The sequence below is a fragment of the Perca fluviatilis genome, chromosome 9 (genome assembly GCF_010015445.1).
Source record: "Perca fluviatilis chromosome 9, GENO_Pfluv_1.0, whole genome shotgun sequence".
Taxonomy (NCBI): domain Eukaryota; kingdom Metazoa; phylum Chordata; class Actinopteri; order Perciformes; family Percidae; genus Perca; species Perca fluviatilis.
The window spans coordinates 33,826,464-33,852,267 of NC_053120.1; the positions used below are offsets into that span (position 1 = coordinate 33,826,464).

The following is a 25,804-nucleotide window of genomic DNA, read 5'->3' on the forward strand; positions in this document are numbered from 1 at the left end:
TTAGTGCATAAATTACAGAATTTCAGAGGTTTAGCACCATTATTATGGAGGCATCTCACACATGCTAAGTTAAGAATAAAGTCACACCTGCTTCTCTTATGAAAATGTATCCTCTCCTCTTTTTCTCTCCTCACTTCATCTCCTCTCCTCTTCTTCTTTTCTCTTCTCTCCTCATCTAAATCAATTGCCCCTGCAGCTCCTCTTGGCCTGACATCTGACTGATTGCTGCACACAAAAAGCTGCAGCTAAATAGAATAACAGTGACGCCTAAATGAAGTTGATACACCTTGATAAGAGCTTTATTCAGTCATTGTGAAATAGGCCTGAATGATGCTTTGGCCGCACACACACACACACACACACACACACACACACACACACACTCTTTTTAAATGAATCTTATGCACCGAGCTGTGGAATTGTGTTAAAAGGTAGATTATTCACGGAGAATCGACTACAATTTCACGGCTTTCTGGAAATAATTAGCGTGACATTTATTCAGGCTTTGTAATTGGTTAAGACTCCAGACCCTCACCTCTAATAAAGTTGTCATCGAACCTTTAATGCTGCTGGCGCCCATGACAGCAGGGGTATATTGCAGCCTGGTGCAGGGTCAGTCAAATTATTTGAAAGAGGATAATGCAGCCAAGTTTATGGCGCGCTGTGTGTGCGTGTGCGTGCGTGTGAATGTGGTCCATTCTTCATCCAAGCTCCAATCAAAATCAGTCCATTGTTAGATGATTGGACAATTACTTATATATTTTAAAAGAAGCCTCTCCGATGTTTCAGTCCATCTATAAAGCATTAGTTTGCAAACGGTATTTCTATCTAGTAGAAGTCATTAGAACCAATCATCCTGTCCTCTTACTCAACACCCCTCCCCGCTACTTTTCTCTCATTACTCTTCATCTTTTTGTCAAATTTTGTGTCTTGTTTCCTTTTCCTCACTGTTTTACCCCTACTCAACTCTCTTCTCTCCTTGCTTTCTGGATCATCCTTCCTCTTCCTCATCACACTGTCTTGCTGTTATTTAGTTTGTTCACTCGACTCCTCTCTTGTCTTTTCCTCCTTCATCTCTGTGTCTTACCTGTGGCTGTGAAATGGTTTGAAATGGAGTTTTCACATCTCTCCGGAGTATGTTTTTGTTGCACTAAAAGTCAAAACACAAAGGTTACTTTTTACTTTACTGTGGTTTTTGGGCACTCTCTTTTTGGCCAGACAAAAGTGTCCGTGTGGGTGTGTGTGCGTGTGTGTATGTATGTGTGTGTGTGTGTGTGTGTGTGTGTGTGTGTGTGTAATGGGAGGGGTTAGGACTTTTTTGGGCAGGGGTGGGGGGACTGGTTTTAGGGTGTGGGAATGATTGAGCCCGTGAAAATTGTATTGATGCAACTTAGCACGTATTTGTATTATTGTAAATTAGGTGTGAATTTGTTTGTAAAATTGTTTATTCTGATGTTTTGTCCTTCACTTGCATTGAATATTTATTGTTTTACCTACCTGCCCAAGGACTACGGGAGGAAAATAGCAATTGTGCTACAACCTGTTGCAATGCATCTCTCCTTGTTCTTATACAAGATTAATGTTTCCTTGTGCATTGTCCCTGTTTAAATACAATTACATTACATATAGATGCTAGAGAAAAACATGAAAACAACTGAACTGAACTGTGTGTGTGTGTGTGTGTGTGTGTGTGTGTGTGTGTGTGTGTGTGTGTGTGTGTGTGTGTGCGTGTCTCAGGTGGCTGTGACATTTGCAGTGGGGTCAGAGGTCGGCCTTCAGAGCAGCAGTGACTTCAGTCAGATGGGAAAACCTTTCCTAATGGGCACTGTGGCTCTGGGTGAGAATCAGCTTTGTACAATATTGGTCACTTTCCTTCTTTCTCTCTTCATCTTTTCACCTTTCTGGCCCTGTTTTTATTATTTTTTTTTTCCAGTTCACGCTCCTTCTTCTACCATCCTTATTTTCCTTACCCAGAATAATGAAGGACTTACTCCACAGTGCACAGGACACCTGGAATTAAAATTGCCAACCAGATTTGGAAAACTATCTTGCAGCAAGTTCACAGCAAAGTGGCCAAAACGTACTGCTCCATTAGAAAATAAAAAAGGCACAGTAGCTAATTTGTTCAATGTGAAAAAACTGTGGCCATAAATAAATGTGGTGATTTAACTGCTAGTAAAGGAGACTTTAAAGTCTAAAGATAATGCTGAAGACATATTTCAAGTGTAACCATGAACAAAGCTGTACTGTATGACTCCAAGCTTGCCAAACACCCTGACAATGTTGCCCTACATGTCATTGATGGCCCTGAAAATGGCCATGACACTTTGCAACTTATGAGCATTATTTAGCCCCCCATGACATGGTTGGTACCAACAGATGCCTTATGTCGTCTAGTTTCATATAATACCAATATCTTCAATCTATCTTATAAACAGAGCCCGCTTGAGTCTCCTAAAGGAAGTAATGTCGGCCGAGATCGGTCTCCTAGTGTTCAAAGATCAATCTCAGAATTTTATGAATCGATTTCGGATCATTCAAATGAAGATTGATGTAAATCGGAAAATCTATTTTTTAAACACAGGCCTACTTATATGAACTCTAAGAGCATAGAGGACAGTGATGACGCACTGGTGTGCTGCTGGTACAGCGTGAAATAAAGGTGTGGTACAGCAACAGAAGCCCACAGATATGAATGAAGATTGCAAAAACATATTTTTATAAAGTTTTGTCTGCATGCTGTAAAGAAGAAATGGTAACACTTTATTTGAAGGGGTGTGCATAAGACTGACATGACATGTCATGAACATGAAGGAGTCTTTCTGAATGTTTATGACTGTTGTCATTAAGTGTCATTCGCTAAATGATGGCACTTTTAATTCAAAGTAAGCATTGTTTGAGATGTTTGTGTTATGACAATTTGACATTACATAAGCAAGACAATATAATCTGTCAATGTCTTTGTTATGACAACTTGACAATAACCTAGACAACACCCAATTATCAATCTTTAAGAAACTATTTTACCACGTATGTGTTAACATTTCATTGAAGTCATTAAGTGGTTGACTTTTACATTGGCTGTCATGAGCCCATTATAACGGTGTCATGAATATTTTTCCTTGACCTCAAGGAAAGTGAAACAATTTGGACTTAAGTCAGCTAATTGGACAGCTGTAGAGCTAACCAAGCTAACTAGCTAAGAGCAGCTAACTACAGTTAGCGGATACTTTAGCAACAAGTAACGTTAGCCTAAAGCTAACGTTATCTGTCCAAAACTCTTTAAATCCCTTCGGTACTGCATTCACTGGTCTTATAACTTTTATGACACCTTAATGACGAGTAGAAATGATTTCACTTTAAATCAGGCCATGTGTATTATTCATGACACCTTTAGAAAAACATTTCATGGTGAATTCAAACTTCATGACACGTCCACATTGTTTCACTTTACCTAAGGTCAAGGAAAAATATTCATGACAATTATGATGGTCACATGACAGCCAATGTAAAAACCAACCACTTAATGCCAGTTTATGCTTATGCACACGCCTTCATATAAAGTGTTACCCAAAAAATGCCAAATGCGATTGACCTGCTGTTCTGTTTTTGTCCCAAACAGGAGGGATTGTAAACGTGATGCCTCTGCTCTTCTCGCAGATCTCACACAACAAAACACAGGTAACTCTAGTCCTCTACTATGTATAGAAATAGCTTATGAGGCACTGCATTGGTGCCAGCAGCCGTAATCCTGTACGCATTGTGCGTAAAAAAAAATGATGCGAGACAATCGCATCTAATTATAACAATGCGTATTTACTCGGCTCGGTTCTGCTCTCTGCTGTGTTCACAGTAATACTTTTCACATTAATTAGGCCTATACGTTACTTCGCCAACAACCCATCCACTATTAATCAGAATGCATTTTTATAACTCGATCCAGAGAAACTGGTTGCTGGACACTGAGTATTGCTAAACCCACGGACGGAGCTAACATGTTGTTTGAATCACGTGTGTTAACATGGACATGAATATTGGGGTTATGAGGCTTATCCTGTTTTTGATCATATTGATTTTTACATGGCACACAGAGGAATCAGGTTATTCATAGCTCCATACAGTCTCTCTCTCTTACAAAATGCTTCTTAAGCTCTTAAGTCAAATTTAAAAATGATATATTTATGTATTACTTTTCCAAACAAATGAAAGTATTGAATGAATCCTAGGATACATCTTTTGGTTATATCACTGTTATGTAACCCAGATAATGTAATAAGAAAATGGACACAGCCTATGAAGTAAACCACATTTCTTTATTATCATAAAACGTAGCATTTATAAATGAACATAAAACTGACAATTACCATCAACAGTCATACCCCTTGGACCTTAATTAATGTTAGCAATTAATTGAGGTTAACAAAGAAACGGCTACTATGTAAAATTGCATTTAGACAATTATGTAATAATAATTTTTTAAGTTATAGGCTTACCCTGGTGTTAATCTGTAGTACTCCATGAGTATAAGATGACCTGGACGAGTATTATTTGAAAATATTGTGACACTGATATGGTACATGAATTCCATGCTTGGTATCGAATTTAAAGCATCACACACATTTGGTGAGCACCGCTGGTTCCCATTGGCTTGTTCTTACCATTCCTTCTGGGCGACTAACCCTGCCCGCTGGCTGGGTCAGTTCTTATTGGTCAGGTCAGAAGTGCTGCTGGTTAGGGGGCACTTTCTTAGGCACATAGTCAGGGTTTTGTTAGACAGGATCATGTATCTCAATAATGCATGGATACATGCAAAAGCATATCTTTATTTATACGTATATTTATTTATCCAATAACAGTAGAATACAGGAAAGAAGTAGCTATATTTTCGACAAAGCTGCATGTTTGTAATGTGTATGTAGGCAATAACTGTTCTGAATAACATCAACTAAACATTTAAAATGGCCTTTTTTTTAACCCAGTTAAGTAACACTTATGAATTAAGTTCTAACACCAATGAACAGAACAACAAACACTTCCAGTAGACACAATCAAGCCATGTCCGATTTGAAATTCTGGGTTAAGCAGTGTAACCAGCCAAGTTTGCATCTAAAAGTATTTTAACCAAATTTACAGAAATTTAGCAAAGATTTAGTGCCTTCAGTGGAAGCTTGAGTGACGTGTAAGTCGCATGCTACGTGTGCGCCATGTGCATCATGATTTATTTAAGTCAGTTTCAATTGCATTTTTGTAGCTTTTTCTTATCATTGATATCAATTTGATTGATAGACCAACTTTTCCACCTCAGCCAAGTGTAAAGACCTTTTTTTAAATATAACAGTTTTTCATCAAATTTCCAGTCTAGCATTTTCCACTCAGGTTCTTTTATGTGCAGGTTTAAAATGCGCATAAAAACGAAGTGGAGGCCTCAAAGCAAACAAGTAGCATGTATATGTCCTCCTGCCACATTATCACTGACTGCAAGCCTGCCTTTCTGCTGCTGCAATTTCTCAATGCCTTTGTCTGAATAACATACTCTACCTAATATAAATAACCACCCACATCTGACATAGCTAAATGTATCATTATCCCCCGGCATGATTTATATTTTTTGGGGTCATTGTCTTTGAAGAAAGATCTTTTGCATTAAACACAGATATTTTGCATAAAACATACAAAGACAAGGTGAGAATCACCAAGTGTAGTGACTTAAGGGACGTGTGTCACCGTCACTGACATGCCTTAGACTTCTCTTCAGCAGTGTTCAGAGGATGTGCCAAAAACTGCAGTTCCTCGAATGGCCACTTGAGGCTGGCCCCAAAAAGGAGTCAATCCACATAGACCCCCATGTTAAATTGCCCAACTTTACAGCAGAAATAAACATGTTGCCGGGAGCAATAAAATCTATAGCCAGTTTTCCCCATCATGACAACTTTGGTGCTTGGATGTTTTTATACCTCACGCATTTCAGTTATATTGACGTTTATAGTTAAGGTGCTGTCACAGGAGACTGTAGGCTTCATTTGCGCCGCCTCAGCTCCATCCACGCTCCACCTCTTTGCCCATTTTTGGATTAGTCGAGAGTTAGGCGAAAGAAACGAAACAAATTTCTTAAGAAACCTATGGGTGATGTCACGAAGACTACATCCATATTTTATACAGTCTATGGTTCAGATGTCTGAGTGGGCAAAGAATGCAAATGGAGGGTGTAGCAAACTGAAGTGTGCATTTTATGTAAGACTAAAGGCCATTTTATAGTTGTGCGTAAATGACGGCGTAGCCCAAGCAGACCCCCACAGACCCCTCTGCATCTACGCCGGACCCTACGCCGTAGCCTGACGCACACCTCTCAAAAAATGTACTACATCGCTCGGCCGTGGCTTGGTAGCGTTGCATTTCCCCCGGCTCATTTCCTGGTTCTTCTTGTCCATAAACAAGATGAAATCAAGGAGAGGGTTAACTTTTCCTGCTACAGATTTCCCACCGTGGTCAGAAAGAACAGGGGAGACACTTTGTTTCTCTCACTATGACTCTAGAGTTGGTACTCGCTCCAAAGCTAATTGCCGTCACTCTCTCACTTCTCCCTCGCTCTATCACCCACTCCCCACACACACACACAAACACATGCCGCCTTGGTGCACACACCAGCGCACAAGTATAAACATCAGGCCACTTACGTAGGCTACGGCGAGAGATCTGCGTGGAGCCTCCGCAAAACTGTAAAACGGCCTTAAGCCTGGCTGATTGTTTACGACTTTCACTGGCTTTGTGTTGCGTTGATGTAATCATACTGTGTCGTAGCTTTAGAAAATTCTGCTATAACTCTGCTTGAGCAGGATGTCAGTCACCAGGTACTGTATTTCCTTCATGTCCAGATCCTGTGGTTTCGGAGAGCAGTGCTCGCAGGCCTGACAACCTGCACTGTGCTCAACATCCTCTGGTAAGCACATTATTCTCTTACAGCCCTGCTCTTTAACTTCTTTATTAATAGATAAGATAGGTAGATAGATACGGTAGATAAGGTAGTTAGATAGATAGATAGATAGATAGATAGATAGATAGATAGATAGATAGATAGATAGATAGATAGATAGATAGATAGGGAAATTCAGTGCTACAGCAGCAAAATATCAGACACACAGCACACATACAGAATATGCATGAAATAATAAATAGGATAGAATACAAGAACAAATATTAAAAAAAATAAAGTAAGGAAAATACTAAGGAAAGAATGTATAAACGTATATAAGTTGGGAATAAAAATGTACAACTACTTAAATATTATTTATAAAGATGTAAGTAAAACCTATGTTTGTGCAAGTTGCACTTAGTGCAGTATTGTGATGTATATGAGTCTTATCTAACACTCAGTGATAAACATTTTATTGCCTGTGGTAGGAATGATTTCCTGTAGCAGTCACTGCAACACCATATAATAATAACCTTCAGACAAGTAATAGTTATTAGCCTATACACCTTTTCAGGTGTCATTATCCTTAAGAGTGATACTTTTTTGTTCTCTGGAAATTGCGTGAGAGAAAAAAACCCCACCTCTGAATCTACTCTTGTACCATTGCAGAGACTTATTCCCCCCAGGAGAGCATCTGGTGTATAGTCTCCCAGGAGAGAGCACCACAGGACACTGGGCTATTTCTGTGAAGAACTGCCACAACCTCTCCACAGGCCAGAGGGTTAGGGATTATAGAGGCAGGATATCCAGGGGGAAGGAGGGGGGTTCACAGTAATCATTAGGTATAAGCTACTGTATGTGTCAGCCATCATAAGGGGGTCTCAATTGTTTAATGCAGTAATTCCCAACCAGGGGTACTTGTTCCCCGGGGGGTACTTCTGCAGTTGCAAGGGGGTTCGTGGAAATATCGTAGAGTAGCTGAACTGATTTGTATCCACATATTGACATTAAGTCAACAGTCATCTTGCTTTTTCAGACCATCCATATGCGGAGAAAGGTCTGGTGAGTCCACACAACATTCTGGGATCGGAGAAAAACGTGCTCTGGTTTATTGCCATTTTTTTAAACCAATCACAATCATCATGGGTGGCGCTAAGCTTCTCACGGAGCTGCTGTAAAATAGTCGTGCGAGAGAAAACTCAGATTGGACAGATAGTCTATCTAGCTGTCTGGATTTACCCTGCAGAGATCTGAGGAGCAGTTAACCATAGTCCTCATAATAATAATAATAATGCCAACACAAAAAAAGCGGAAGGAAACGGACATCGGCGAAAATACATGCATCCGGCAGAATTTCCTGCGGCACCGGACCAATCCCGGAAGAGGAATGTCAAGGATATAGACTAAGTCAACAGTAACACCTAAACAGTAATACCTAATACCTATGTGTTGCAGTTATATAAGAGTACGTAAAAAAACTAGTTAGCAAGTGAGCACAGAAGTTTAAACAGTTAGCTAAAAGTAATGAATAAATCATAGAAAAAAAGCCTAAAGACTATAAACTGTTCAATTAATTAGCTTCAAGTCGAGAAACAGTTAAAATAGTTAGCTAAAAGTACTGGATGTATGGTTGAAAAAAATCTAGCTTCACTCCAAGTAGTAGTAGCCTAGACTAGTAGTAATACAATTGATGACCAAACTAACCTTAATATTGACAGTTCAATTGTATGAAAAAAAAACACCTTGTTTGTCAAATACCTTGGACTACTCTCGCATTGCCAGACCTTTCTCCATAGCGCTGTGAAGGAGGGTCTGGTGAGTCCACACAGCATTCCGGGATGGGAGAAAGACGTGCTCTTGTTTATTGGCATTTCTTTAAACCAATCACAATTGTCTTTGGTGGTGCTAAGACGGACCGAGCAACAGTGAAAAAGCAAACTAGCCTCGGGAAGGAATTTGTTTTGGTGGAACGTGTATGTTCAAAGGTTGTTTTAGTCGTGCAACAGAAAACTCAGATTGGACAGATAGTCTAGCTAGCTGTCTGGATTTACCCTGCAGAGATCTGAGGAGGAGTTAACCATAGACCTCATAAATCCACCGGAGTTTAGAATGCCAACACAAAGAAAGCAGAAGGTGACGGACATCTGGCGGAATTTCCGGCGGCACCTGAACAATCCCGGAAGTGAAACGCGTCAATATAGACTAACCATGGACCAAATAGGTTGGGAACCATGTGTTGAAATTAAAGTAAAAATGTTGTTCAATTGGTGCATTGTTATAGACAAGGTTTTATTAGATGATTCTAAAAGGAATAAGAATCTTGTGTGATGCGACTGTGCGATGTAATATCGGTAGGGTTTTGTGCGAAATGTCCATATGAGGTAAAAGTAGAGTAGCAGGCTGCTTTGCGGATAACAGATGTGAAACTGCTTGGGTGGAATTAAGGCCGAAGGCTGTCATGCCTGGAAAGCGTGATTGTGTTCCAAAAGAACCATTTAAACCAATACAATTTAAAAGTTATTTAAATCAAATCATAGACCATGATTGACATTGAGCACTGTGACCACACTGCTGGACAATGTGGGAGACAGAGAGCTTTGACATTGGCTAAAGAGGTAGGACCCTCTGAGACCATCAGCAGAGGTTTGAGGAGAGCGGGCAGTAACAGCATCGGTCATCTGGCATTACAACCATCGACAGAGGACTCCCGATGCACCGTACAGTGCAGATCATCCACAATCTCTTGAGCGTTTTTTTGCAGCTAAAGAGTCAAAGACAGGTGCATTTTGGGAGAACATTTAACCTGCGGTTTCACATGACATAGAAACAAGCCTCAGGGGTATGGAGTTTGGAGTCAAACCTCACTCTTCAGTAAATATGGTTAGCAATCCTAAACAGCGGCCATATGAACATAACAAATGTGTCTCCAGTGATGAAGGCTGCTACAGTGAGGCTGATATTTTCTGTGATTTTGTTTGTGAATATAAAGTATGTTTTTGTGAATGTTCTTTAGAGCCATCATTTTCATTAGATAAACTGGCTGCATCTATAGTTTTAGTGACAAGGAGAAATCATACACATTAGACTTGCATCTCTTCGTTATACTCACACACACTTGCAGCTGCCCACTATATCAGAATCGGAACAAAAACTTCCAACTCTACCAGAGTATTAGTCAAGAACATTTAGCTTCATTTTGGCTTGTGTGTCTGTTTCAATCAGTGAGAAAGAGAGTGAGTTTCATAAGAGAGATAAGGACACAAATGGATAGACAAAAAAACTCTACTCCCCCGATTTTACAGTCAATTTACCAAACATGGGTTGTCCTACCCAGCCTACGAAAACTGTTGCTTAATGTCTTATGTAGTTCTCGAGAAGCTTTGTCAAGTCTGATAGAATTACTCAAGTGACCCTGGAATCTCGGCTTTCACTTGGAGACATTCAATTTTTAATGGAGAGCTTGCATTACTAACTCTCGGTGTGGAGTTTAAAAGACATCACCATTTAGCAGACAGGCAAGGTCTTAAGACAATATGCTATCCAGTTGCATTATGGTAAGCATTATGACAATTGCACTTTGTCAATTTTGTAAAACTCAAACTGTTACGTGCGTTCCGCCATCTAGTGGCTCTTATTGTGGCATTGCCGTCCCTGTTAAAAAATCAAAAATTGAATCATCATCATTGTGGAATTGGACAATCGTGACATATCTATTATCAACACATTTTACAACTTCTCTACCACAGTAATACTGATAACACACTTCAGTGAATGTATTTATGATATTCTGACACAAGTGTATATCCTTCATATCAACCCAAGCCTAAGCAAGACTGGCAACGCAATCTTCGAAGACCCCACAACAGCTTTCAAACACTCCAATTTTAATCCAAATGTGGCAGGTATATATGATGCAATATCCATGTGCACCTTGTTTCTATCAGATACAAAAAAGGCAAAAATGTTGAAATAAAAAATGAACAAGCAAGCACAACAAATAAAATACACCGCTGCACTGCTAAACGAGATCCACAGTCATGACAAATTTCACTGAGCTATACCCAACAATTGGCTGTATCTGACCTTTGGTGTACTTTACTGATCAGCTTCTGGCAAAACAACTTACAGCAGCTCCACATAGTAACTCTCTCTCCTCTGGAATACTTCTCTGAGATTTATGAGCTTCAGGCTGCTTTTTTTGTTTTGTGTCCAACCTACACACCAGATTCTGAAGGCAGTGTTCCGTGGCAAAGCAATGCTCTATAATGGCAGGTTTATTTCACAGGGGAGCTCCATTTATCGATTCACGATAACATTTCAAAGTTATTTCAATGTGCAGTAAACAGGCTTTACATTCTCTCACCACATATACAGAGTTCTTAGGGCAACACATGCACTGCAAACTGTGCTTTTACTTTTAGTTTAGTAAATGCATGGTTAGATGAGCCTACAGCTAAGTGCTCTATTCCGCATGGATTCCGCCCTCTAGCAGGGCTGTATGTGTTTAACTTTTCATCCATGTGGATTCACGTGGAAAGTGGGTGAAATGTGGTGTATGTTAGATGGTGGGAATGTCGGCCTTCTTGTCTGTGTTTTGTCACCCTTCCTGCTCCTGCTAGTTAGCATTTTCTGCGTGGAGCCAGATCATGTTATGCCAAGGTTTCTACATTGGATGACATGTTTGCACTGTCAGGTCCTCTAGGTGATCTGGCATAAGCCGGAATGAGATTACTTTTCCCAGACTGAGTATTTAAACAGTCAAAGTTTGGACATTTTGAAATCAATTCATTTTAACAGGTTTAATGCTTTTGCAACTGTTCAACTTTGGTGAAATTTGACATGGACATCAGTGCTGCATAACGTCTTGACAGTATGAGAAATGGGTAAAACCTGTGAGTCTAAAATGGAGAAAGCTATCATGTTACTGTGTCCTACCAATTACCAATTTCATTTAACCTTGCTCTACCAAACACGAAGCAGCATCAATAAAGCTTTCTTCTTGGTATCTATTTTACATGGAACAAATCGATGTTAGCAACGGTGCAATTTAACAAAGCAGTTTCTTCAACAAGCTTCTTCCACCGAATATATCCTAAAGACATGCAAATGAATTTCATTGTGCCACTGTCTGCTGTGACCGGGCACTGAGTATGTGTGACCTCTATCTGGATGACTGACAAGGAGATATGAAGGAGAGAGAAGGACAACAAAGTAGTGGAATATCTGAAGAAGAAATACTGTACCTCCTGGGAGCCCAGTCTCTGAAGACCTACACGATCGCGAACAATATTGAGCTTATGTGTTGTGCAGCTGTACAATTCAGCAACCTGTCCAGGCCTGTTGCCACAGGCATGGAAAGAGTTCCAACCCTAGCCATGTTAAAGTCCGGCTAATTTGACTGAGCATTGTCACCCTCCAGTTTTGTGCCAGGAAGGTGTTGCAGGGAGCTCTTCTGTCTGTGCTTCGTTGTCTGAAAACATTCAAGCAGCCGAGGAAAAGTGAACACTGCTGCTCACCCTGGTTACAAACCAGCTAGCCATCCATTCAGCTAGACATCTATCCCTAACCAGCTGTTGTCATCTGCCTTCAAAAGAAGCGACAAGGTTCTTTAATCTATCTATATTAATGCCTGTGGTATGAGTAGGTACAAAGCAGTCCATGGTGAATCTGTCTGAAACAGACATAACTGTCCTCTTGCTACAGCATGTACTCTGGGGGCTCAGAAGAAAGACACGCAGGAGAATGTGCACGATATACTGATAGCTCCCAACCAATGGCTCCTTAGTGGAAGAGATCTCCTCAGAGGTTGCCCCTTCATCAAGCTCTATCAGGTGGATGTATCAGGGTGTCTCTTGATGTCTATTTGAAATTGTGGTTCAAATGACTTTTGCGAGGTGAATCCATCTACCCCTTTCCCCTTTTTTTTCAGTGGTCTTTATTTACAGTTACACATGTGCCTCTTCCTTAGTCTGTGCTTGCACCTCTAGTAGCATAGTGCATGAGATTGTTAAGGTCCTGGAAAGTTGAGGACCTGGTCCAAGTTGGTGCAATTTGTCTCAGTCTGTTTGTAGAGTCTTGTAACTTCATTTGCCTGTGTTAAAGTTCAGCGTGATGACCAGCTAAGTGCAAAGAGGCTAATACTATGACTGCAGCCTTATTTTCTCTAAGACCACAGTAAACAAGGACCAATAATACAGCATATTCTTATGTTTCATTCCTCTCCTGTACCAATCCATCCATATGATCCATAGGTGCTGCCTTGGCTGTATAGTGTCTGGGTCACAGCAGGCCTAACATCTAAGCCCTTACATCTTTTTAGAGAAGCCTGTGTTATGTTTCTATCATCGGCAGAGTCCACACATTTTGCTACCCTGCCACTTTACAAGGGACTAAACTACAGTGTATTTGGTAATTAGTGCACACCCCCTTTTATGGGGCTCATATTTACAGACTTGTGTTGGGTTGGTTTGCAAAGTGTGCATTAAGAGGTCATTATGCTTTAAATGAAGTACTTGTCGGGTCATTGAACAGCGTTTGAAACCCCCTCTCCCCCCAAACCTTTCCAATGTCAGAACTGGGGTTGCATCTGACAGGTATGCCCACTTCATGCAGCTATTTTCCCGGTATGTAGAGTAAAGAAAGTAGGCAGGATTTGAACTTCTTACTCATGCTCTCGTTTTTCATTCTTCACACAAGTACTTCCGTCACTTTTCGTGTGTACAAACAATTGCAACACCATGAAGCCTTCAAGGAGAGACTGTCCATTATCATCATTTTAACAATTCTGGCACCTCTTTGACAGCATGTATTTGTCCCCACCTTTTAGAATTGACATTTGTAACAGCTATAAACACTTTGCCTTCAGATGCTGTCATATGACACATTCTACACTTTTTTTAACACTTTTTTAAACATACCCTGGGTTGTTTTACCTGTATGAAACTATTACCCACTTTAGAACATTGTGCAGACTAACTACACAGGGGGCATTTCACGAAACAGATATTTTATTTTAATCATTCCAGCTGTCTACACAGGCCATGTTTCACTCAAGCTGTTTGAGCGTGAGCATGGCTTGAAATATATTTCTATCCTTGTCTAATTTCTTGTGTTTTATGCATGTAACTACAGTGATTGTGTGTTGGGATCTGAGCACTGCTATAACGTGATCTACAGTAAACACTGTGTCTGAAGGCATACTGTGTATACAAGACGTGCTGCTCACGCTACGCCTCCTTTTTTTCGGATTCACCTTTTAATTTCCACTTCTAATTTAATAGACATGATTGAGATGTGGATAAAGTGTAGCCACACACTTTGAGGAATATGCTGTCATTTTCATTAGAAATACTCATTGCTGTCTTTTTGTCACACATCTTTCCACTAGTTCCCTTTTTGTTTGCCAGAGATCATAAACATTTCATCTTATCTAATAGCTCAAATCTATGATGGAATATTTGAACGGAAGTTCATGTAAAACATCTGAATTGGCATTATTTGTTCTTCAAAAGGCTGACACAGTTTGTTACCATAAATTGACTGAAATAATCATGGCTTACACTGCACGGATGCAAATCCTCTCTCTCGCCTTGTTTTCTCACACCGCTCCCTCTCTCTCTTATCCCACTACTTTTTTTTTGAGGTCCTGTTCCTGCTTGACGTCCTGGTAAGCAATTTCCTCTGCCTCCATTTTTTAGACCATAATTTTGATTGATAATTATCGTTGGGGACATAATTCTGTTGAGCCACCCAGCAGAGTGAAAGACTAGTAGAATAAAATAGAAATGGTGTGTTGTTGGGTGCATTCGAGCGTAGCCACAACAAATGAATGGATAAATCTCTCAGAGCTGCACTCTGCACTGCCGATTCAAAGAGCCCAACAGCCAGTGCCGCAGAGGGAGGAGAAAACTTACTTGTCCATGACTTGCTTTCTCTCTCTCCCTGCACCCTAACTTTATGGCCTTTGGTTTCAAACAAAGAACTTGTGATTCATCCTCAGTTCCCCACTTTTGTTTTTAGAAAACCTTCAAAGACTAGCTGAACCCTAAAAGGATTACCAGGCTGATTTCCACCAGACTTAAACACTTTGACAATCCAGTGGGGAATCCCTGTTGGGGGCCTATTTGGGACTTCTAGTCAGACATGATCGTCTCTCCTTGTACACAAATCTGAGCAGGTAATAATTGCACATTTGACATAGCAGTTGACAATATCATTATGCATGTGATGCAGCGTTAATCTGCTGTTGATGAGAGTGTACATTTATTCTTCGTCTTGGAAACAGTAGTTTATAAAACAATCTCCCACGGGTTTAATGTGGTTACAGCAGGAGTCAGTAAAACATGCATTTATCTATACATTAATATTATTGATTCTCACAGTACCTGCTGTCCAAAGCTGCTTTATATAGTGTGAAAATCTTATCCTTCAGTGAATTCATCTGAATGCATTTATCCCTGCAGTCATCTGAAGGCAGCAGGACACGCATTGATAAAACTATAAAAGCTATAAAAGAAAAAAAAAAAGAATAAAAGAGCCACTGTGTTTACCTTGACTAGATCATGTGCAAATGACACCAGGCAGCTACACACACCTCTACACACTAGAAAAGGGATCTTCAACAGGTGGTCCGGGACCCCCTAGGGGGTCATCAGAGTCAAAGCAGGGGGGCCTCCAAATAATTGTTAATTTTTTTTTTTTAATTAAAAATATCTTAACGTGAATCCAACATATTATTAGTAAATACAAATCCCCACTGCTTACTGGCCTATGGGTAAGTTAGTCACTGAGATAGCCATCCACAGATACAGTTAATCCTAAGGATTTACTGTGCCACATGTATGTGTATCATTAAAACATGATTTATAAAATAATGATAATAATAATAATAATAATAATAATAATAGCTAAGTATTCTATGCAAAAGGCTTTAGGCCACCCTACACGTTATTGTAGGCCCAGTTCAATATGCAATTTCGTTTTAGACAATATTTGTAGTAGCGGGTCCCTGCTCCGTCTCTCTTTCAGTTAAGGGGTCCTTGCCTTAAAAGACGTTGAAGACCCCTGCACTAGAACTTAAAACAATTGAAGATGAAGGGTTAAAGCTAATTGTCTTCAGACAAATAAAGGACAAGCTAAAACAGTTAAAATTGTACGTACACAATTATGTAAATGTCCGAATAGGTTTTCTCTTGAAATTCCTCTCTTCAGCATCCATGCAATCCATCCAATAAACCTAACGGGCTATATAGTAGAGAACCCTGACACGCAGCACTGAGCGATGGTGTACACATAACACACAAGGAAATTGTTTCCAATGTCAAGTACAGCAAGAGTGAGACATTGTCAGTTTCCAAACATTGCCTCATCTTCTTGATTGAGCATGGTTTGTGATTCAGCATGCTTTCAGAACTAAGGTCATGCTTCATTTCAGCTTAGTATGGCTTCCTGATAAATGTGTAATTGATTCATGGTGGTGTATTTGTAAGCCTTTAAAAGTAGCGAGGCTGGGGCGCCTGAAAAGCTCACCTGGCAGAGCGTGCGCCTCATATACAGGGGCTCAGTCCTTGTCGCAGCGGCCGCGGGTTCAGCTCCGACCAGCGGCCCTTTGCTACATGTCGTTCCCTCTCTCTCTCTCTCTCTCTCTCTCTCTCTCTCTCTCTCTCTCTCTCTCTCTCCCCTTTCACGTCTTCAGCTGTCATATATAATAAAGGCCTAAATATGCCCCAAAAATAATCTTAAAAATAAAAAACTAGCAAGTCTCTGTTTCCATGTCAGGCTTGGAGACAGTATTATTCTCCGAAAGTGAAGAAGAGAAACCAGGCTTGGAAGTAAGACTTCCATGCGCAGTGACTTCACAGTGACTTCAGTCACACACAGTGACTTCAGACTTGACTTGAGACTCATCCTCAGAAGACTTCAGATTTGTCTCGGACTCGAGGAGTGGGACTCGTGAACAATCTTTATTTTTAGGAAACGTCTGATGAGCTGAATGTTATTCCCTTATTCCCTTCTCCACGCGTGAGGGAGGACAGCAAACATGTTGACCACACCGGCAGCTACTGTGCCATTCATCATAAGCTTTGGCCTTAAAGGTCTAAGGGCATTTTCACATATGATCTTAAATTTACCTTTTTAAGGTATTTGCATATAATTGATCCCCATGTGTTTCATATCAAAATGTTCAGAACAAACTCAGCTTTCCGTAAAGCCACCCCCAAATGTTTACTAGAGCAATGTGTAAAAAGATAATTTGGCGCTTAAGCTCAAAAGTTGATGTTGGCTTTTTGAAATCTCTTTTGAAAACAAACCTTAACTGATGTGTTGAACGATGTGTTGTACGAATTGTTTCAGCTTGAAATAAATTTACCAAAGTCTTTGGTTATATATGATTAAAATGGTAAATAAATGTCTGAAATGAAATTTTGTAATATCGTTTTTTGAGTAGGAGTTTTGTCAAACAACGTTTGGACGCGCCGGTGTGTCTTTCGTCCTCAGAGGGTTAAAAACTTTATACAACAAGGCTGAATGCAAAATGTGTGGTATCAAGATAAAGGATTCAGGCACCTGAAAACGCACCCTAATAGGTTAGCAAACATGTTTAGCTCAGAATTGGCCACCTAACGTTAATTTCATTCTTGCTTTAGCTACGACCTATAGGAGGTTATCTCCGACTGTCGTTCACTAGATGAGGGGACTCAGCTTAAAGACTTGAGACTTAACTTGGACTCTAGCTCAGAGACTAGTGAGCATCTCTGATGCCTCCAACATTATGCACTGTCTTGGAAAGTCCTAGAAGTGAACAGGCACCCTGGTAAAACTGAAATCACCCTAGAACCACCAGACTCCTGCTTAGAAGTTTTAGCTCCTCTTTATATAGGAAGCATACATTAATACATCATTTACCTTGCAGACATAAATTTATGTTTCTGAAGAGTTAAATTGTACTATCTAACAATAAGCAATACTCACTAAGTGTTTTACAAGCATTAGTCTCATTCCAGAAATGATATTTTTTGAGCATTTTTTAAAGACAAGCCCACTCCACCTTTCCTACGCTTGGTACATTCCCTGGTACACTTCCATAAAAGGAGTCAGTTTTTTGGTCTAAACAAGAGGATGGTCAGTTGAAGCAGAGGTGAGGAACAGTCCAAAATGTGTGTGAGTTTGTGCTAACACTGCCCTACAACATCTTAACAGTTTTTGTCAGTAGGCCTTACCAGGCACTTCAATGTCAGCTAGATGTTAAAGCTGCTGTTGATAGTGCTGACATGTTAGCAAGTTGCCTGTTTACACATCCAGCAGACACAGAGCAACATTAGCATTAATTTGGAATTTTGTTTCTGTCTACCTGATGAACGTAAGTCCAATATTCACTCTCCTTTTAGCTCTGTTTTTGGTCTCCACCTACTTAAAAATATCTGTTTCTTAAGCTGCTTAATGTTCCCCTGTGTTGCTAGTCGCTAACTTTATCTGTCTGTTGTTTGGTTCTGAGCAGGTAGTATACAGTGGGTGTATCAGAGATTTTTCACTCAAAACAGATGCTTGTGTGTGGAGAAATAGTAGTAAAGTAAAAAATAGTAAAGTTGTGCGCCAAAAAAACAAAACAATAAGCTGAAAAACGCAGAAACACTCAGCCGAGCTGAGGGGAACTGCAGAGTTGGATGATAATTCTCAGTGGGCTCCATTGTTCACATTAAGATATTGAGCTTAGTGGCAGTTCATCAGATTTGAGGTCATGGTGTAGCTTTGGGACAGGACAGGGCAACTTTCTCCTATAGGAAACGGAAGCTTGTCCCCTGGTAACTAATCTCAAACAGCTTTTTTCCCTGTCTTTGTGCACCATGAAAATAATGTAATCCTGCTTCTTCCTTATTGAGTGGTTTTGGCAAAATTAGATACCAGATCTTGTAGAAATTTTGGGATGGCTTGTGGTTACATTGGCTCATTGTATCTAGAGATATTCCGATACCATTTTTTCCTTCGCGAACTGATTCCGATACCTGAACTTGCGTATATATATATATATATGTATGTGTGTAGTTTGACAGTCAGTCATAACTAAAAAAGAGAATTCTATTCCGGGCTAAAGTACATGGTATTTGAATGGTGTGTAGAGTTTCGTACTGATACAGATACCAGCATTTTTGGCAGTATCGGAGGCATTTCAGATACTGATTTTGTTTAGTAACAACTCTTATTTATCTCCATGTGAGCAAAGAACTTCCATTAATACTAAGAGCCACCCATGCTGGGCGGTCATAAGACTGCACTGTGATTGGACATCAAACAGTAGCTTTTTTGAAACTCTACTCTATGCTCTATCAAATCATTTGTTGCCAGAAAACTAAATTGCTATATGTGTTAAATCCTATCCATATTCTTGCCCTGTTAACCAAGAAAGTAACCAATAACCATTTAAGACCTCTTTGTAGGCTCAGCTTTATAGTGAACTTCACATATCCCAAGGAAAACAAGATCATATTGGTTTCGAAACAAATATATTTTTCCAAAATGTGTTGCAGCAGTAACATTAGTAGATGTTACAGTGTTTAAAAATGCTGAGAATTTGATTAACATATGTCTTATTTGAGCTGTTGTGACGAAAACTTCCTGATGTAGAAAGAATAGGTGATGGGAGGACATTAATTTGTTGTTAAATTAGTTGAAGTTTGCGTATTGACAGTGGCTAAATAAGTGAAGGTATATGTGCTCCAATGAGTGCCATGTTGTAATACTAATTTGCATCTACCAACTACCAACTTTGTGTGTGTGTGTGTGTGTGTGTGTGTGTGTGTGTGTGTGTGTGTGTGTGTGTGTGTGTGTGTGTGTGTGTGTGTGTGTGTGTGTGTGTGTGTTTGTGTGTGTTTGTCAGGTGCTGGGCAGTGCTGGAAATCGTGCCCCAGACGTCAATACCAGAAAGGCGGCTGGCAGCTGAGACGACAACCCAGCCCGGCCCCAGCAACCTGTCTGGTCCTCATTCCTCCGCCTCCCGTCTGCTGTACTCCAACATCTCACTAGAAGAGTAAGTCTTTATCTCTTGTCCTGTTTTGTGCCTTCCATCAAATCCAACAATCAATTGGCCACAGACCTACTTTTGTAGCCTGTAAGTTATTGCTGCCTAAACCTATTCTCTATCATTAAGGTCAGGCACTTCTTAAGCTAAATTCCCACTACAAGACTTTTAAAGTTCGCTGTACTCTTCGCACTATGCAACTTTCTGTCTTGCTGTCTTGTTTTCACACTACCTGACTGACTGACACAAAAACACACACAAGAAGTGACACGGGACAAGTCATAATACCATACGTGAGGCAGGTTTTTTGGATGTCCGCCAGAAACAAGCGCTCCACGTTGTTAGTGCTGCGATAAAACGAAAAAAGGAAAAAAAAGATTTGACAGAGTGCTTTCCCCCTAAGCCCTTGTATTGCGCTCTCATTGGCTGTGGCTTCCCGGCAGAGTCCCCGACACTTCCAGATATTTAGCCTGCTACTGTAGCTATCTGAAATGTGTCTGCGGGGCACCAGCAAGGCCTCTTCTCTCGTGTTTTCGAACAGTTCACACATCGCGAGCCAATGGCGATTTGCCTCCACAATGCAGCTTTTGTCGGGGAGCTCATAAAGCTGTCGGCGAGCAGAAAATCCGGGCTAAAGTCCTGTAGTGGACATTTTTTTACGGTTGATTCAATTATGTATCCGCAGACATTAGATGAACCAGGGTTTATCACTTATGGTTTGAAATCTGACTCCAGTGCATTTAACTGTAACATGGCGGACATGTCTTTGATCTTTGATATAATAGATTGATTGATTAAATCCAATGGGATATTGCTACATTTTCCCTGTCAGAAGACATTGAAATGAATATGAACATCAGTCCAGAGTACAGCTTTCCCTCTGTTATCTTCAGGGATATAACTGCTTTATCCGTCTTCATCTCTGCATACAAGTTTTTTGGGGTCTTCTCCTGTAGTCACTTTGAAATATATTTTTACTTACTGTAATAGTCCCCACCACATTATTGATTGAAGGCCAAGACTTTACTGTAAATGTCTCGGTGCAGTGCAGCACGGCTGAGCACTATGACCTGATCAAATTAACCAAAATAAAGGAGTAAATGCTCCAGAGGTCACTCCTCGGATGATGAGAACAAGTCCTTACATGATCTTGGGACCAAAACGGGGTTTTGTTACTCAATGTAAAATCCTAAGACCACTAGAACCATTAGAACTGATTTAGCCTCTTTTGTCATTAAAACGGTTTTTCAGTCGCTAAAAAATTAAAAACTATAAAACTGCTGGTTTTATTGAATTTGACAGTTTATTACTGACCTTGTATACAGCAGCTGACAGACAATCTCAACTCAAGGTCTACTTGCTCAGTTGTTCTGAAGTTTAAAATTGTTGTGCAGGATGGAGAGGCAGACTCAATTATGGATGGACTGTAGATGGATATGTACTTAAGAAAAAAAATAAAAAATAGAGCCACAGCCTATCAAAGCAATTATTCCAAAGTGTCATTGAGGACCACAATGGAAATAAGTCCTGGACTTTATTATGTTTTTATCCTCGATTGTATTTGATGTCTTTTTTCATGTGTAAGGCATTCTTGATACAATTAAATGAATCAAATCAAATCAAAATGTTCTCTGAGGTAGAATGACAAATTAAAAAATAACATTCATAGGTATCAAGCCCTTTGTATGCCATCACATTGTCCTTTCCTATTCTGAGATAATAAAAACAGCACCAGATTTCAAATAATAATTATTATTTGAAATCTGGTGCTGTTTTTATTATAGTTATAGTTATAGTTAGCTTTTTGTCATCAGAATTGTATAGTACGCTATTCCGTTGACGCCCCAAAGGTGACAGTGATGATACACCAGCAGAGAACTGTGTGAATGTGCACAATTAAGGGCTTGTACTGAATATGTAATTATTTCAACGCATCTTTGAATTGTAATAGCTTCCTGGCTCAGGCCCTCCCTTTCCATTAAATCCTCCTTCATTCCACTGATTTGCAGAACAACCATTTTTCATTCTGATTGCTTGGCATACATTTTTATTTCTGTTTTATTTCTCCCCTCTACCCATCACTGTTCATCGTTCATCTATTTAAAAAGCATGGCTCCTGTGACCCACATGGCTGAGACAACCTCAGCAACAGCCAGGTACTCTGCTCTCCCTGCCTGGCAGAGCTGTGGCTTTCATAGACCAACATTGCCCCCTAGTGGATTTTATCTATTGTGTCGTGCCTGTCTAAGAAGCACAGTGTAGTTGTTCCCCTCATCTGTTGAGTCTTTTAGAGCAGCAATGTGCATTTAAAACAATGTAAGGATAGGATAAAAGGGACAATAACAAAGTTCCAGTTTTACAGAGACCAAGTTAATTCAATTAAAATTAATTGAAACTTAACAGTGTATAATTGATGCAGACTGATTATTAAATGCCACTTACTGGGTCTTTTTTATATGGAGCCACATGTGCTCAGTGATGCAGTATGAGAGAAACAAGACAAATAGTGGCACTAATGATTGAATTTCACTCTTGAAGAAATGATGAACTCTTCCAAGTAAAAGTGGGAACCATTGTTGAGTTATGCTTGTAGTGTTGGGGTTTGTTTCAGTATTTTACATATTCATGTGGCAGACGTGTTTGTCCAAAGCAACGTAGAAATGAGGTCCAATCCATGCCACAGAAAATCAAGCAAAAACCTTCGCGAAACTAGGGCTGTACCCAATGTCGTTTTTTTTTTTTATTATTCAAAGCTTCTATTGAGGTTTTTGAATGAATTGACTTAAGAGCTGCAGTGCAGCGCAGCTTGTTCTTCAGAGGCAGACCATTAAATATGCATTTGAATGTTGATTTATAATTTGAATGTGAACGTTATATATTAAGTAGTCTATTTCCACGAAGTTCTACTGACGAAATTCTCTTCTCTGCCGAAAAAAGCTCTTTTGCCGGATGTCTGTTACCTTCCTTTTTCTTTGTGTTGGCGTTCTAAACTTCGGTGGATTTATGAGGACTATGGTTAACTGCTCCTCAGATCTCTGCAGGGTAAATCCAGACAGCTAGCTAGACTATCTGTCCAATCTGAGTTTTCTGTTGCACGACTAAAACGACAGAACGAGTAAAGCGACTGACAGAAGCACAGAATATGAATTGCACAATTAATCATTTATTTCATTATTTGAAACTATAATTGACGTCAAACATTTTTTTATATGTTGCCAGGGAAACACTGATGACAGCAAAGAATCTGGACATTTAAACAGAAAACAGAAAACTTTTATTCATTATTTGGAAATGCAATTGGCATTAAACTATTTTAAAAATGTTGCCTCAAATGGTGTTCTTTCAACTGAAAATCATGCGTCATCTGTGGCAAGAGATATCATTGAATCTGGTCTGATGAGTGGATCAAGGCTGAGTCTGATTAAAGGAAATACTTCACTAACTTACACACAGAGAGGGAATAGGCTGCAATGACTAAGCTTATTTTATGAATATGTTAAAGTACGGGCAAAGAAAGTTCCACAATATGATAAAGAGACTTTCAAGCCACAAAAAATACTTGATGGAAAGACTATTGGAGACAGAAAAGTGGTTTAGTTTTTTGTTGTATCAATACAGCCAATAGGAAATAATAGCTTGGTAGAAATAATAGCTGGTCAGGCTACATTTACACTGCTACGTTTTGGTTTTGGCAGCGTGTATACTCCTCCTGTTGCTGGTAGTTGTCATGGTAATGTTAGTTACTAGGCCTTAGTTAGAAAAATATCCCATTTAGGACTAACAGCGGGTGGTTGAGGCCGGTGTAAAACCGGTACTGGATGCTATCTCAGAGTCTTTGCTGCTCTTGGATTTAAGGAAGTTTAACACATCTGCTTTTACTCCGCTTCAAATCCTTTTCTTACGTAAAAGTTTGAAAATACCAACTCCTTATTACACTGGAACCCTGAGCATTCTAGAAGCAGAGGGTTATGGAAGTATTCCATAATTCCATCACTCTTCTGCTTCTAGAGTTATATACATAGATATAGAACATATATACACAGTATCTATGGTGTCATTACTTAACCAAAAACCTCCACAAGAGACAGACTCAAAGCAAACTAACCTGCATGAGAACACACAGAGAGAAAAAACATGATGTCAAGACAACAAAGTCAACTCCAAAATGAAATGGAGATTGTTAAGAGTTTCAGGAAACTGACCCCAGAGGAGAGAAGGAAAGAGCTCAAAAGAGACATATTTAGAGAGTTGAGGAACATGGAGATGGAGCGCAGATCGAGAGCTGCTCTCTCAGCGCTTCAGAGGCCCATGAGGGAAAAAGAGGAAAAAGACAAAGAAACTGAAAGATTGCAAAGTCAGAAAAAGAGATATGAGGAGGAGAGGAGGAGGCAGGAGGCCAAACAGAGGGAGGAGGAGAAAAAGAGGGCGAATGAGCAAAGGGCCCTCGAGAAACAACAACAGGAGCAACTGAAGAAAGCGAGGCTCGAGTGGAAGAAGGTGATGATGGTGGACGTGGAGCCGATCACAACGCCCAGATTCACTCCGAGCGATCTGAAAAAGGAGCGGAGGAGGTGTGGAAAGGCTGAGCGAAGAGTGGAAGATGAAGCCAGCTTTAAAAGCCTGACCTCGGAGCTGAAGGGCCAGGAGCAGAGTAAAAGAAAAACCCTGTCCAACAACTGGGTTGGAGAGCCAATTGACACGAACAGGAGCTCCACCCAAACAGCTCCACCCCCCTCCACTGAAATAATAAGCCTCAAGTCTGAAAGTACGTGTCTCATTTTTATCCATTTGTTTTAAACAGCAATTCACTACCTGTATATATTGCAAATTTTTTCTATACTAATTTGGACTGCACAATTAATCGCAAATGTATTAAAATCGCAATATGGACTTGGCCACTGGTTCTCAAACTATGGTACAAGTACCACTGGTATTATTAATAGGGTCCAGGTTTTAAAAAAAACAAACGAAATTACTCTTTAAGCAGCGGTGGTGAAGTCTCCACAGCACCTGCTAGCATCAAACGGTGCAAAACAATAAAGAGATTTGACCAAAGTTACCTCAAATTTGGATTCAGTTGGAGCGCTACGGAGGAAGTACAGATTGGCTCTGGCTGACAACAGTCAACAGTAAATATTTATATGTTATAAGATATAAACCTGCGTCCTGCGTGAACTGTCCGTAGCTGAATAGGGTGGGCCTGCACTCCCACTGGCACAATGGTGAGAGCCTCATATTTCCTGAGGTGGTACATGGTGTAAGAAGTTTGAGAACCATTGGACTAGTGCAATATCTAAATTGTATATATAAAAAATATGTGTCAAACCATTCTGAATGAAGTATTGTGGTGCTGCAGAGACGTCTCGGCTTACAAATCCTATCCTACAGACTAAAGAAAAAAATCACACTCTAATCATTTACATTTTTTTCTTTTTATACATTTATTTTTATGAAAATGAGAATAATGATCCAACATGATCATTCCCTCCAATATTGTGAATCTTGACACAATCGCAATATCAGTCAAAAGTAATTGCAAATCCATATTTTCCTCATATCGTGCAAACCTAATGCTAATCTTTTTTTATTTTCTTATTAAAAAAACAGCAACACCAAGATCCAGGAGGAGAGGGAGGGCTACTCAAACCTTGGAGGGGTGGCGCTCGAGCCATTTGTCTGAGCAGTTTTACTGCTATACTGACCTGTCCAGAAACAGCATCCTCAAAGAATACATCTTCTGAATGTACTGTAAACAGAGGGATTTTATTAATGATCTTCTGATAAATAAAAATGTGTTGCATTGAAAACATTTGAGTCCTTTTTAAGTAGCGAAATGAAATGAAATGAAAGTGCCTAAATACACAAAAGCCACGGTCATG

At 39.9% G+C, this 25,804-nt stretch overlaps 1 protein-coding gene across 3 annotated transcripts in view; it reads left to right on the top strand.

Moving 5' to 3' along the window:
• si:ch211-51h4.2 overlaps positions 1 to 25,804 on the top strand; it is a 102,651-nt gene that overhangs the window by 54,018 nt on the left and 22,829 nt on the right. For 2 of the 3 annotated variants that reach the window (XM_039812286.1, XM_039812284.1), the window contains 5 exons: positions 1,738 to 1,837; positions 3,623 to 3,681; positions 6,873 to 6,937; positions 14,553 to 14,576; positions 19,785 to 19,934. In XM_039812286.1, the coding sequence (XP_039668220.1) occupies positions 1,738 to 1,837; positions 3,623 to 3,681; positions 6,873 to 6,937; positions 14,553 to 14,576; positions 19,785 to 19,934 (398 nt within the window). The remainder of the gene's footprint in view (positions 1 to 1,737; positions 1,838 to 3,622; positions 3,682 to 6,872; positions 6,938 to 14,552; positions 14,577 to 19,784; positions 19,935 to 25,804) is intronic. The other variant, XM_039812285.1, reaches the window with a different exon arrangement.